The sequence below is a fragment of the Merops nubicus genome, unplaced genomic scaffold (genome assembly GCF_000691845.1).
Source record: "Merops nubicus isolate BGI_N331 unplaced genomic scaffold, ASM69184v1 scaffold5945, whole genome shotgun sequence".
Classification (NCBI taxonomy): Eukaryota; Metazoa; Chordata; class Aves; order Coraciiformes; family Meropidae; genus Merops; species Merops nubicus.
This window is the reverse complement of record NW_008610142.1, coordinates 46,890-61,741: the sequence shown is the minus strand read 5'-3', so window position 1 is coordinate 61,741 and position 14,852 is coordinate 46,890. Positions and strand designations below refer to the sequence as shown.

General features: G+C 46.3%; 1 protein-coding gene across 1 annotated transcript in view; it reads left to right on the top strand.

Annotated features, from left to right (window-relative positions):
• The first annotated feature begins 1,033 nt into the window (after positions 1 to 1,033).
• The window catches only part of LOC103773425 (glutamate receptor-interacting protein 2-like), a 59,447-nt gene continuing 45,628 nt past the window's right edge, over positions 1,034 to 14,852 (top strand). The window contains exons 1-6 of the mRNA XM_008940794.1: positions 1,034 to 1,106; positions 4,337 to 4,472; positions 5,271 to 5,416; positions 8,205 to 8,291; positions 8,581 to 8,656; positions 9,874 to 10,019. Of these exons, the coding sequence (XP_008939042.1) occupies positions 1,067 to 1,106; positions 4,337 to 4,472; positions 5,271 to 5,416; positions 8,205 to 8,291; positions 8,581 to 8,656; positions 9,874 to 10,019 (631 nt within the window). The 5' untranslated portion in view covers positions 1,034 to 1,066. The remainder of the gene's footprint in view (positions 1,107 to 4,336; positions 4,473 to 5,270; positions 5,417 to 8,204; positions 8,292 to 8,580; positions 8,657 to 9,873; positions 10,020 to 14,852) is intronic.

Sequence of the window (14,852 nt, the reverse complement as noted above, 5' to 3'; positions counted from 1 at the left end):
GTACAGACCACTGTCTGGAATGGGGCTGAACAAAAGTCATCGTTCCCTGTAACTTAAAGTTACTGAAGGGCTGCAGACAGGAATAAATGGATTAAGGTTTTTCAGTAACCCATATTTCTACCATCACGTACAACTTCTAAACCCTCACAGCTATTGAAAAATTGGGAAGGACCATCCAAGAATGTGGTCGCTGAGAATGGGAGATATTTGATACTACATGGTTTCTGGAAATTATTGATTGAAAAAGTGTCAGCATTTTAGGAAATGCCACAAAGCTGGATGTTTTAGATGAATGGCAATGAAATCTGTGGCAGCATGCTCCCTTCTCTGCCAGTAACCTCTGCACCATATAGGAGCCTTCCAGTAGGAGCATACATAGTTATTTAAGTACTTTAAATTCAAATCTCAGCTTATGCTAGATGGTGCGTTTACAGTACAGAAAACTATTTTTTCTTTCCTCTGACTTTCTTCTTTTTTTAAAATCACTTAAGAGAAGGTGCTCTCTATGTTGTACAGGGACTGGAACAGCAACAGGAAAATGTGACTTTGAAATAATGGGATCTATGAGAATAGGCAATTTCATTCAAGTATAGTGATTTAGTGCCCTGTTAGTGTCCTGATGTATAACTCCATTTCCAAAGACAGTAAGTTTCTTTGCAAGCATAATGACAGGCTTAAGACTTGTGAGACTAATGCCACAGCTTTCTCTGTCCTCAGCTGTTCCACATAATTACAGGAGTAAGGGAATTTTGTTCTCTCCTAATGGATTAGCTCCAAGAGGAATAAATCAGATAATGTTACTGCCTCCTTCTTTCTTTCCCTCCTCTCGAAAAGCACAAGGTAGCCCACATAGTGTAGTTCAAAGCCAAGGCTGGTAATGTGTTTTCTTCCCTACAGTCTGTGATGTGGATATGATCCCACTTCCAGTGTCACCAGGACAAACTTTAATTTAAAGTGGTCTTTCTGGTTCTGTTGTTTGTTGCTTTTGGTACTAATTTCAGCTTCTGTGTTTGCTCTGCTCACAGATGATGGCCCTTACTCAAAGGGGAGCAAGGACTCTGGTGGGATGGACGCAGCCCTGGTCTCCAGGAGGCAAAGCATCCCAGGTAAAGGAGGGGACCAACTCCTGCTCCAAAACATTAGGGCATCCATTACACTTTACCTGACTACACCTAAATGGGTACCCCTCAAAACACCCATTTTGTTGTATCATCAGCCAGGCTTTTGCTGGAGGGTAGAAATAGATGGGAGTGACTGGTCTCAGTGAATGGTATGTTACTGGTGCAGTCACAGTCTGACGTGGAGCTCCTGATGGTGGTTACAGGGAGCTGGGAGAGGAGTGGTTCATATTCTGGGCTGGCACCTACAAAGAGGAAAGCAGCAGCAAAGGAGAGAGGGAAGAAGCACTGCCATATCTGAGCTCACTGGAGGGAGAGGGAGACTGGCAGTGTCTGGCAAGCTTTGTATTTCCCATGTGTGACTAAGTTTGTGTTCATATTTAGTCAGTCACAGCAGACTTTTGTGTAAGATAAACCTTCCCATGCAGGAACACCCCCTGGGACTGAAGAGGGAGTGCAGAGATGGTAGTACATTTGCCTCTGTTGGTGCTGGGCTTTGTCTGCCAGCACCATGCCAGCAGATTTGGATGGGCTGCTCTGGACAACTCACCTTCTTCCTGATAAAATCTGGGACTTGATTTTGACTTCTGCCTGTTAATGACACAGTTGCAGGTTTGGTTGAGTGTGTTGCAGGGGATGGGGAGGAAACGGTGCCCTTTTGCTATTGCTTCATCATTCAACAATTTGTCTAGGGGATCTTCTGCATCCTCTGGGGCTTCTGCAACATGTTGCCACTGTACCACAGCCCTGATGGAAAGAAGTTGACTCCCTGCTCACAAGAACCAGTATATTCAACAACTCCAGCTCAAGACATCTCAATGGGGAGGGCAAAATTTGGGTGTGCGCTTGTGGCCCTGGGATGATCTGAGCAGAAAAATCAAAGCATATATGCCAATAGACAAAAGCTGAGGCTACTTTCATAGGACATTTAAAGACTGTGGCTTGAAGGACCAGATCCTTCAAGCTCCTTTTTACACATCTCTGTGTGTCTGTGATAGTGGCAGTAGATTTATGGAGGCATTGGTCAAAATGCCTTATTGCTTGCTTTGATAGAGTGATCTCAGGGACTTGTCTTTTTTTGGAACAGTGATTTCTCCTTGAACCCATAACAATGGGTAATTGCACTCTAGGAGTTCTCATTTTAAACACTTATCAAGGATCAAAATTAAACCCATTGAAGAGATAATAATCTCCCCTTGCAGCACCATCTGTGTTGATCAGTCATGTCTCAGCTACAAGTTGAGAGGAAATTTGCAGAATAGTGCTGGATGATGTTCCTTCCAGCTCGATGGGGAGCCCCCACGAAATTTCTGGCAGCCCCTGGGATCCTGGGTTGGCAAATTAAAAACAAAGTTACTGTAGTTGGCAAGGGATCAAAACTGAATTTAAAGAGGAGAAGCATTATGGATCTGGCATTTTATAGCGAGCTGCCAGTGCCATGTTAAATGGGTGCCCAGCAGTGCCTAAATGCCTTCCAGACTGGGGCGAGATTGCAGAGAGGTTCCCCACTTGCGTTAATCAAGGGCACAGATTATTCTTGGAAGTGCTTTACAAACAGGTAGTGCATGGCAGGGCTCAAAGTGAGGTGCAATTTCTGGTGTCATGGTGGCATTACACAAGGAGCAAAGTGCTAGTGATGGGGCACCACAGTGCCAAATGATGCTGTGTTTTCTCCCAGTGAAAGGATGGAGGAGGGAGACTGTGCACCAGCATGGATCTTCTGTGTCAGTATGTTCTTAAAAGACCTTGCCTTGCTCTGGAAATCATAGTGCGCAAAGGGTTTAAAATGTTCTTTCTCCAAACAGAGCATCTCATTTAAACCTGGTGAGGTTTGCTGCACAGATTAACTCCTGGGCTATTTGCAGTGTGGGTTGTAGCCCACAACTGTGGAACTGCTGTGTGCTGCCAATGACTATCACCACCTGCTGCTTCATGGCCGTGGAGAAAGGCACCCTGTGTGAGGGAGACTCTTTTCCCCCTGTAAAATTGTGGGAGATTTCAGTACAACAGAGACAGTGGAGGTGGATGGATCATGTTGTAGACAAATTCTGCAAAATCTTCTTAGAGGAGGCTCTGGCAAGGCATGAAAGTCATCTATTTGGCCTGGGGTTAGTCCTCCTTTAAGCATAGTGTGAGTGCTGTCATGGGGATTAATGTGGAGCTGCTTTTTGCCAAGTCCACACAGGTCTTTCCTTGGACTGGTGCATGCTATCTCTGGATAACTTACTCCCCTCCTCCATGTCAAATCTGGAAGTTGGAATAGTTTAGGGACCCTATTTTTTGTTAAACCCAGATATGATGGGATCACATCTACAATGGGATCAAAACTGGCGTCAGGTTGGGCTTGCATATGTGTGTTGGACAAACAAGCATGTTGTCTTGAACTGGAGGAAGGTAAGTGTTATGCTGCCTCCAGCAAACAGAGGACCAGTGCTGGTGCAGCAGGCCTGGGGTCTGCATCCCCTAAACCTGACCCTGCCATACATCTTATGGCTGGCAGTGCCCGTGGAACCAGTTATGCTGTAAAAGTGACTCATATCTTCAATGCCAACTGTAGGTGAGGTCAGTAATACAGAGGAAGTTTGACTTAGACCATGTGCAGATGAGTGGAGAACCTGCTGTGAATGAATGGTCACGCCACCCCCTCCTTCCCCTGACGATGGCAGGATTCCACCCCCCTCCACATTATGTTCTTTATCTCCCAGGTGTATTGATGTCTTGTGGTGCTTTTTTAATCACAGTTTTTTAAGAGCCACCCTGTTCTGTCCATCCAGGCAGCTACTGCAGGTCCACAGCATCCTCCTACCTGGTAACTGTGACTGCCTGACATGCAGCTTTCCTGAGACTCATCTCACTCCATATCCAATGTAATTCCTGAGGTGGTGTCCCTGGACCACTGCCTGGATCCCATCACCCTAGTTTTGAGTCCTTTTACTTCATCCAACACCAGCACCTTGAAACACAAAATTTTTATTCTCTCACAAGCCCTCACTCCTCTGCCTTGTCCTGCTTGGTCTTGCCTGGAAGACCTGCATGCAAATGCTTTCCCTTTCCTGCTGAGAGTCTACCAGCACACATTTAATTTTAAATAAATGGAAGCTAAATAAAGGAAATTATCCCAGGTCTGCTTTGACTCGGCTTTCAGGAAAAGGGTGTCCTTGGGATTGGGAGGAATGTGCCTTCCACTGAGATGTTTGTCTTTATTCCTGATCTTTCAGAGGAGTTCAGAGGGGTCACCATCGTGGAGCTGATTAAGAAGGAAGGAAGCACCCTCGGGTTAACTATTTCAGGTGGCACAGACAAAGATGGAAAGCCAAGAGTGTCCAATCTGAGGCCAGGAGGACTGGCTGCAAGGTGAGAAATGGATATGGGGTGCAGAGAGTACAGTGAAACTGGAGAGGAATAGTTACATGTTTTAGCTACTGAATGAATAAGATTATAATTAAAATAGTTGGCACCCGATTCCCTTTTTTTCAAGTGCCCCAGAATGCAAAATTGTTGCTTCAGTAAGTAGAACGTCTTCTATTTTGAGTTATTTTCCATGTTCTGTGCAATTATACTCTGAAATTTTGTGTAGGGATTTTTGGGATTCTGTGAAATTAGGCAGCCTTGTCAGGAGAGCTGCATGATACAATACATCTTGATCAAGCTAAGTTGTTTAATATTGTATCTGTTCTGAATACTGAGTGTGTAAGTAACATTATTGGCTCAGAAAAGGAGTGGGAGAAGAAAGGCTCTGAGAAGCAGAGGAAAGGGACGAATAACTGAACAATTTTGCAGAAAACAGGCAAAAGGAAAGATATTTTTTTCCTCCACACCGGATTTTTTTTTTTTTAAAGCAGCTCTTGGTGAGTTTCTCTTTGACTGATTGCTCTGCATGAATGGGAACTGAGTAACAAAGAGAAGTTTTGAACACGTTGCTCTGTGTACAGATCTGAACACTTGCCACTGGGAAAGATTAATGGTTTTGATTTTAGCACTTCCCTCTGATAGCCGGCACATGCAGTTGGGCAGCCAGGATCAGCCCGGCCTTGGTGGCTTGTTCGGAAAGTCTCCTGGTTACCTAAGGTTCACCAGGCATATCCAGACTGAGAGTTGCAGAGGCTTTGTGCTACCACTGGTTGTTTGGGATGTTTATTTCTTTGTTTGCAGAAGTGACCAGCTGAACGTTGGGGATTACATCAAGTCAGTGAATGGCATTAACCTGACCAAGCTGCGGCATGACGAGATCATAAGCCTCCTGAAAAACGTGGGCGAAAGAGTAGTGCTGGAAGTAGAGTATGAGCTTCCACCAGCCGGTGGGTGCCCCTCTCATACTGCTGCTCTCTCTTCTTGGCTGCTTTCTGTCCTGGGGTGCAGGTGGGCTTGCTCGTGCATTAGCTGCTATGGCCGAGCCAGTGGCCGGGGGCACTTTGACGTCATGCCTGGGTCTGCCCGCGGCAGGGGCTGCGGCGCCGGGTTCCGTGGGAGCCGGGTGCGGTGGAGCCGGGTGCGGTGGGAGCCGGGTGCAGTGGGAGCTGAATGTGGTGGAGCTGGGTGCAGTGGGAGCCGGGTGCTGTTCCAGCACAGGGGGTGCCCACTCATGCACAGCGGTGGGAGGCGGCTCATTGGGGCTGTCATGCCTCAGAGTGCCTCAGTAGCACAGGCCAGTCTGCCTCCTGATGCCACCTTGGCTTGTTTTGCTTTTTCCCTTTCGGAGCGTGGCCCTGGGTGGTTTTATTCAGTCTTGAGCATGATTGCCAGATCCTCTTTTCTGAACTGTGGCAAGTGCTGTTATTCCTCAAGGTGCTTTGAAGCGTGTTGTGTTTTCAGAAGGGAAGCTGAAACGATCTGTTTTCCAGCTAAGGGGTCTTGGCAGAAGCTGGCAACTCACAGTAAAAGGACCTGTGTCCTGATGTGGGAGACTGTGTGCTCTTGCCCTCATTTATTTGTTCTGATTAAAGCAAATTCCTCAGTACGGTTTCTCATCACAGTCATTCCATTGTGAAAATGATCTCCCCAGTTATTACTCATCCAGTTACCCAGATCAGTCAAAGGATGGCTGGGCAGAAGAAATAGAACAACTAAAAATAAGACAACAGGAAAAACAAAACTAATGAAATCTAAGCATTTTGCCCCAGATAGGAAGCTGTCTTAAACTTCATAGCTTTGCTATAGCTGCTGCATTTACATGAAAAGTACTGAATATTGGCCATGTAAAGCCCTAAGAAGAAAAAAACAGCTAATGTGAATTAGCTGGATCTCTGTCCTTCATTGTCCTCTGTTCTGCTGTAAATGTTGGTTAGGTTTTGCATACAACTCTGTTAAAACAAAATATGGCTCAAGTTTTTCACGTTCTCATGCTCACTAGAGATGACAGCTCTTAAACTTAGTCCTTAGCTGTCAGTTTGGCTATCAGGAATCTAATAAGCTGCACTTACCAGCTAAGGAGCAGTGCCAGTACCACATGGCTCAATCAATAGCAGCGAGGCCAAATGTCCCCACCTCTGAATGAGCAGGAAGAGCATGCTGAAATAGTGACTTTTCTCCAACAGGATTATTGATGCCGTTTATGACTAATCCAAGCAAAGAGGCACTGCAAAATACAGGGAATTGTCAATTATTGCCTTGCTTCAATTCATTGTGGGCTTTTATCTGCGGCGAGGATCTGTTATTGCTGTGTGCACCCACCTCTCTCTCTCTCCCTGGGGAAAGAGCAGAAATACAGCTGCAATTCAGTAGCTTGTGCTTGTGAAACTCTTCCTGCATTGGAAGAGACCTTCCAAGTCTGGTTCTTAGGCCACTGTTTATCTCTTTCATAAATGAACCAAGCCCTGTGTTACCCTAGTGTAGGTTTCCCCTCTCCTCGCTGATCTTACGAAAGGCTGTTGCAGAGCTTCATGCTTGGATGTTTAGGACAGAATTGTTCAGATATTTTCTGAACTCATTTGTGGATTCTTTATACCTCTCCTTGATATGTTAGTATCAGCCCTTAGCTGGGAGCCTTCCTGCGCCCTGAGCTTTTTCCTTCTGGAGTGTTTCCAGGCCATGTCCCTGTGAGCAGTCTGTGCTCAGCAGAAGGAGCAAAGCAGCTGCATGGGGGACGTTAGTGTAAGGGTTAGTTTAACCCTAATTTGGGTGCAGGTTGCAAGCCCTCAGGTTGCTTGGCCATGAGGAGCAGTGTGGTTGGTGAGGACAGTGGGGAGATTTGCTTCAAAAATCCCCTGCTCGAGCCAAGGGGGGACGCTAGTGCAGATGTGCCTAGGGGAGCCTTCAGCTCCAATTTGCTAGACTGAAGTCAGGCTTAGTCTTTTTTTCTGATTATCCTTGTGACCATTCATTGCACTTGGTTTGAAGATTAGGAATTGATCTTTTCAAAGAGGACCAGGCTGAAATGCCATATGCAATTCTGGATGGAGAAGACTGGGAAATTGTCCTGTATTCACTGCAGTAGTTCAATAAATCATTAAATAGCAGGGGATGGCAAGGGACAGAAACAGTTTCTTTCTTTCTTTTTCTCTTTACTTTTGTACATTAAATAGTACTGTGTGTTTAACGTAAAATTACTAAGTTGCCCCTAGATCAGTTTAAAGGATTCACTTAATCTTTTTTTTAAAGTCAAAATATTAGAGGTAGGGGAAAAATAGCCCAACCTTTTGCGCTGAGGATTTGGGATTTTAATTTTCTTTAAGGTCAGCCAGTGACTTGATTCCTTACACTGCTGCTGTTTTTTTTAAAGTTTCCATCTGTGGCAGAAGGTTCTGCCTTCTGAGTAATGCTGAACGCATTAAAGCCAGTTGATAAATGAGACAGTTTCACTTGAATGTCAGAGTATTAACCAAGATAACTTTGAAGGGAAGCACACAACACTGAGCTGGTGAAATCATCCTAAAGCATGGTGGTTGGCTCTGATCAAGGTTCACATGCCCGAGTTTGGCTCTTTTTTGCCTCCAGACAGGGACTGGGTACGCACTGGTACACGATACAGCATGGGTATTGGGCTGAACTTTCCCTTCAATGCCATTTGGATGAGTTTTGGTATTGTTTTGCAGAGTGGCATCCAAAAGGTTTATTTGAAGGTAACTGAGTCTTCTGCTTCTCCTTTAGTACCAGAGAGCAGTGCTGGCATTATTCCCAAGACCATCGAGGTATCCCTCTACAAGGAAGGCAACAGCTTTGGCTTTGTGCTGAGAGGTTAGTAGCTTCTCCAGTGAAAACCAAAGAAAGGGATAAGCGCTGGAAGAGGTGATTTGGGAAGCGGGAAGTGAGATGATGAATGTCATAAATCTCAGCTGAGAAGTGAAAGCATGTTGTGGAGAGCATCCCGTAGAGCCCTCAAGGACTGCCAGCTGCCTAATCCAGGGCAGTCTTTCTGCTTTCAGGCTGTGTCAGCTGTTATATGATAAATGTCTCTCTTTTCTCAGCACTCTGATTCAGAATTTAAATTCTCCAGTGACTTACAGCTTTCCTGGTTTGGTTACAGGGGGAGCCCATGAAGACTGGCACAAGTCCAGACCGCTGGTGCTCACCTACGTGAGGCCAGGTGGCCCAGCAGACAGGTAATGCCCATGTTGCATCTCCAACATCTGCTTTAGCAAGACAGGTCAGCAGCTTTCACTATGCTCTTGGACACAGAATCATTGAATTGTTTTGATTGGAAGAGACCTTTAAGATTATCAAGTCCAACCATTAACCCAGCACTCCCAGATCACCACTAAGCATGTCCCTCAGCACCACATCTGCGTGCCTTTTAAATACCTGCAGGGACTCCACCACTTCCCTGGATGGTGTGTTCCAGGGCTGTCTCTTTTATGTGGAGAAATTTTTCTTAACATCCAACCTAAACCTCTACTGGTGCAACTTGAGGCCATTTGCTCTTGTCCTATCACTTGTTACTTGAGAGAAGAGACTGACCCCCACCTTACTACAGCCTCCTTTCAGGGAGCTGTAGAGAGCAAGGTCTCCCCTGAGGCTCCTTTTCTTCAGGATAAACAACCCATTTCCCTCAACTGCTTCTCTAGACCCTTCACCAGCTTTTTTGCCCTTCCTTGGATATCCTCCAGCATCAAAATGTCCTTCTTGGAGGGAGGGGCCCAAAACTGAACATGGTATTTGAAGTATGGCCTCACCAGTCCTGAGTACAGGCGGACTATCCCTGCTCTAGTCCTGCTGGCCACGCTGTTTTTGATACAGGCCAGGATGCTGTTGGCCTTCTTGGCCACCTGGACACACACCCGCTCATATTTAGCTGGCTACTGGCCAGTACCCCCAAGATGTATATTTCCTGCCCTTCTTGCTGCTACCTCTTCAAGGCTTCTCATGCTGGTGGTGTGGAGTGACACAGGTGGTGCAGGACCTGTGGTGTGTGAGGAGGGGGAGTCTGGTAATCACAGGCTGACCCATGTGTAGATATAAGCAGAAGCTCATCTTCCAGGGGCAGCCACTTAATTAACCCTATGCAGATGGAGAGCTGGAGCTGGGTTAGAAAGCAGGAGGCACTCTGTCTATTCTTATGCTGCTAATTTAATATGATGAAACTCGTGCTATAAATAACCCAAACTATTGTCCCAAAGAGTGTTCCATTTGTACCGGATCAAAGTAATTGACTGTTTATATATTTATATATACACACGCATACATACAAAATATGTAAATATATTAAATATGCATACAAAATATAGATAGATACATAAATATATTAGAAAATAGATCTAAATATAAATAAATACATATACATAAACACAAAGAAACTTCTTTTGCCTTTGGCTTCCTACAGGGAGGGGTCCTTGAAAATTGGGGACAGGCTGCTGAGCGTGGATGGGATCCCTCTGCACAGCATGACCCACGCCGATGCCCTCAGCATCCTGCGGCAGTGCAGCCAGGAGGCGCTCTTCCAGATCGAGTACGATGTCACCATCATGGGTAAGGCCAAGCGGGTCGTGGTGGCGTTTCCTCTGGCTGCCTGGAAAGTATGTGAGACCAGACACAGCAACTGGGGTACTCGGTTTCAGTGGAAAAATTGCTGAGCAATGCACTGCCAGCTACTGCTGTTGTAGGGGGTAGAGTTTAAATCTGGCTTGATTGAACACATTTAAAATGTCCTTGTCCACTGATGTGTCTTGATGGGAATGATGACTGGTTTTAAAGGAGGGGGAAGAAGGGGATTTTCTAATGTAGGCAAAGAAGGCATGGGAGAGTTTGGAGTTAAAAGGGGCTGGAGAGCTCTGCCAGCACTGCAAATACCAGTATTAAATGTGTGCAGGGGAGTGAGCTGCAAGCAGGCAGAGACTTGATGTGACTGTGGCATCAGTTCTGAATTTTGACCCTGCCTAATTCTTGAGCTGTTCCCTTTCTTAGAAGTGTTAGTTCAGATCTGCTTCTGAAATAAATGTGAACTCATCAACTGATTGGCCCAGATAATATAGAATTTAGTGGAGGGTGGGGGATGGGTATTTTTAAGTGGTTTCTACAGAGCAGATACTAAGCTTGAGAGTTTGGAGGGTTGGTGTTGTGTTTTGTTTGTGTTGTTTTTTGGGGTTTTGGGTGGTTGTTTTATTTGTTTTTAAATTTTATTTTCAGTTTCAAGCCCTGGGAAAGGCTTTATTATTAGCTACAGTAAAGTCATTTTGAGCTGGCCTTGTGACATAGCTGTTACTGCAGGGAGCACCATTGATGAGTTTGAGGTTACCACAGAGTCCAGAGCTCTGTTGGTTCTGAAAGCTCATTGAGCTGCATGTTAGGTTTGGATGTTGCACGTATGACTCCAGAGAGGCTTCTGCTTCCACTGGAGCTACAAGCTGGACTAGGTTGGAGTCTTTTCTACAAGTCTTGCAAACCAGTCCAGCATGTCTGAGCCTAGAATCCAGTGACGAGTAGGAGTCTGTGGTATCAGGTTGTTTTCTGGTTTGTCAATGAGAAGAGAAATAAAAAGATCTACAGCTGAGAGAGTTTAATGCTATGCCACCCCTCAGGAAAGAGAGCTGAGAATGCCAGAACTACATCCGTGCAATGTGCAAGAGGGTGGCACCAGAATAAGGGAACTCCCCGTGCCAGCCCTGAGGGCTTTTTTCTTCCTTTTGAGTCTCCTTCCCCCAAGATTTCCCTTCCCTCCAGTAGAAACTTCACAAGCTTGGCCGTATTTGGTCTACCCTGGGGGAGGAAGTTGTCAAGACCTGGGCAACTGTGTGCCACACAGACATGTACACTGCTGGGAGAGCTGGAAGGAAAATGGGATGCCTGGGCAGTTGCCTGCACGCTGTGTGGCTTCTGCCATGCTGCTGGAGCAGCTTCTCTGTAGAGGCTGACTGGTATTCACAAAAAAGAGGAAACACTTAAATGATGGAAAACAGAAGCTACCCAAACCCTATTTTCTGCCTTTGTGTATGATAGTGGTTGTGGTCGCTCGTAGTCAGTAAGGGATGTCTGTTCTCCTGGTGAGCTGGCTGGGCTGGCAGCCCTGCTGGGGAGGGGACAGGCAGGGTTAAGGAGGGACTTTGCACAGAGATGTCATGTCTGAACAGTAGCAAACAATTAATGGTGCATGAGAAATGGGTGTTTTTGGGGGCGGGGTTGTTGTTTGTATGGTCCCCTGGTGCTGATGTAACAGACAGTTGATTGCTTTAAAACCTGACTTGGAGCAAAAATAGCCTTGAAGGTGTCTTGGTATTTCTTCTTGAGTAACTCTTCCACCTAAAACTGTTAGGGTTGAGTGAACACAGAGTGATAGCAGGGTTTTGTGCACTGATTTTCCATCTTGTCTTGATATGCCGTGGACCACAACCAGACACTTACCAAGATGTAAAGAAAACCCCGTTCCTAGGTAAATTCTGCATAGAGAGGGCTTCTCTGCAACCCTGTGAAGGGATATACTTGTCCTGCTTTCTTTTAAAGCAAGATGATACAGAACATTTAGCTTAAAACAATCTCTGCAGACAGTTTTCCAGGCAACAGCTAATAAATGCAATGGGAGATGAGGGCATCATCCCCAGATCACAACTATTACAAACATTCCCTTTACCAGCTGCAGGAAGATGCTGATGGAAGAGAGAAGCAGGTGCTGCAAGTAGTGTGGGGATGTTGTTAGTGTGAAGGGAGCACTCTTAATTCCCATTTGGGAAACTTGGTGAAGGGGCTGGGGGGACATGTGGCACACAGTCTATTCATTGTATGAGCTGGGGACACCACCATGAAGTGGTGCTTGGCCCCCCTGGTTCATCCCCAGGGTAAACAGGGTTTTACATGGCAGTTGCTTTCTGCTGCAGCCATACGTGCTGGGGTGGTGTGGGCTGACCCTCGAGGAGGGAAAGTTGTTTTTCCACATCTGTCCTTCGGGGAGAGGCCGAGGCCGCTGTGGGGGAGTGTTGAATCACGGCATTCCCCAGCTGGCTGCGTGGTTTCCCAGCCAAAATTGTGCTCTGAGTATGGGCTGTGTGGGGCCAGCCCCGCTCTCGGTGCGAGGGAGGTGGCAGCTGCTTGGCATCACTGCCGAGCATCCCTGCCTGGCAGGATTTTACTGGGCAGGCCAGCACAGGATGGGGCCACGGCTTTTAATCAAATTGGCTGAGATTTCTCAAGGCCACTGAAGGAATTAAATTAATCTGCTATTTCCATTTAAAAGGAGTGCAAACTGGGCATGCACCTCCCTTGGGCATCAGGAAAGTCTCTGCCATTTGCTGATGCCAGATAAACATTGCAATGAACAGATGCTTTCCTGTGGCGACACTCTATCTTACTGGCCTTTCAAAAACGGGGGGTGAAAGGCAAAAAAAATTACAACAAATAAAATGATCAGCCACAAACTGGTGGCATTTGAATAGTTACTCTGTAAATAAGTTGTGTGCCATGCCACGAGGTGCTTGCTGCAGGCCTTTAGGGTTGACTCATGGAGTGGGGGAGCTCTGCCAGATGTGATGAATGAGCGAAGCCATTTGCTGTGTCCTTGTCCTCTCCCTTCCCCTGGCTGCCCCTCTGCCCATTCAGTTTTAGGCTGAAGATTTTTAGGCCTGTGGGGCTCCCCTGCTGATGGAGTGGAGGGCTCATAGTGTCCCACAAATGGGCAATTGCTCAGTGTCTGCTGAGTGGTGGCAGAGGATAGGGCCTGGAGAGGGGCCTATGAAACTGGAGCGTTCACAAGCCATTGGGCTGTGTCAGGAAGAGGGCAGATTGGTTCTAATAGGAGGTTTTGGGTTATTCTGTTTGCGTTTGCAGGGAGGGCCCCTCCTCCTTCCCCTCATTCTCTCCCCTTTCCCCCAAAGTGCATTACAGCAGGGAAGAAACCATCCCTACAGGCACACCTCACTTACTCCCCAGGCCAGTGCTGATAACATTTGCCAGCCTGGTTACAAGAGCCTCATCCCTCCTTAGGAAGGTGAGCAAAGCCAAGGTAGGCTCAAAGAAACCTAGTGTAAGATGGAGAAAAAAAACCCACAGCATTTTCTCTGAAGTAAGCTGCTGAAAAAGATCTTCTACAAAACACCTGCCAACCTTGAGCTTTGGATGGTGGGATAACCAGCTCTCCTGTACCTTTGCCACTGGGATCTCTGATTACCTGGAGGAGGCACTGTTTCCCTCACATCCATCATGATATTGGTGAGTACCTCTCAAACATATGGATGTGAGCAGGTTTTGCACAGCCCTTTGTGTCCTCCTGGGGACAGCCAGGTGGACAGAGCAATGGCATTTGCTGCACTTGAGCAAGTTTTGGTAGGCTTTTGTTTCTGTTTTGGTGCAGAAGGCTAGAGGCTTTATTAGACCTGTAGTGAGTCACCTGATGGCTGATGAATTTCCACCTGAGCATTTTGAAATGGTCAGAATTTGGGTTCAGAAGGAAAAATGCAGGCAGGATTTGGGGACATGTTAACTGCTTCAGGCCAGAACTGCTGATACTGAATTTTAACAGGAGCCTATTCAATTAATTTATCCTATTCATTTAGTCAATACCACCTAAAAAAAAGCAGATATCTTCAAAAAGGTGGAATGCTTAAGGGTTTATTTGGCTAGTAAAACTCCTGTCTGAAGATGGATGAAGATAGCATGCATGCTTTCCCTTAAGCAGTGTCAGGAGATGTAACATTACTCTTCCAGCAACGGAGAATGGGACTTCTGAACCATGTCTGACTATCTGCTAAACAAGCATGTATTTCTGGACAAGTTGAGTGCCTCAGTTTCCCAATCTGTAGCATGGTACCGTCCCTCTCTGGAAAGCACAGCTCATTGCTTGCTCTCAGAGCCTTACATGAAAATCTGTGCAGCCGTGCAAGGCAGCATATGCAAACGTGACTCTTCTGTTCCTTGGTAACAAAACCCTAGAGAAATGGTGCAAGCAGCTGTATCCATATTGAACTCGGTGTCACTGGCCTCAGTGATGCTTGCTCTGTGGTGGTGTGACTTTTTTGGCCCTCAGTATATACTGAGCAGCATTTGAGTTGGGTATCTTGTGAATGTTGAGCCTCCAGAATGACTGCTTAGTCTTGGCTTGGGGAAAGGCTCTTGCTGTAAGTCAGGTGAAATGCAGAAGAGCCACAGATGTCTTTTCCACAGATGTCTTTTCCACAAATGATGGGTGAGGCTGCAGCCGGGTGTGATGGTGCAGAAACACCTCATGGTGCCAGAGCAGCAGTGCCAGTAGCCTCCCTACAGTAAGGTTATTGCACAGCCTGCCCTGGCCTCTCCGTGTTTCTTTTTAAATCAGCTTTGATGTAATAGCCCCACGTTAATCACACCTCACAAATATTGCTAAATTACAGACTCTTGACC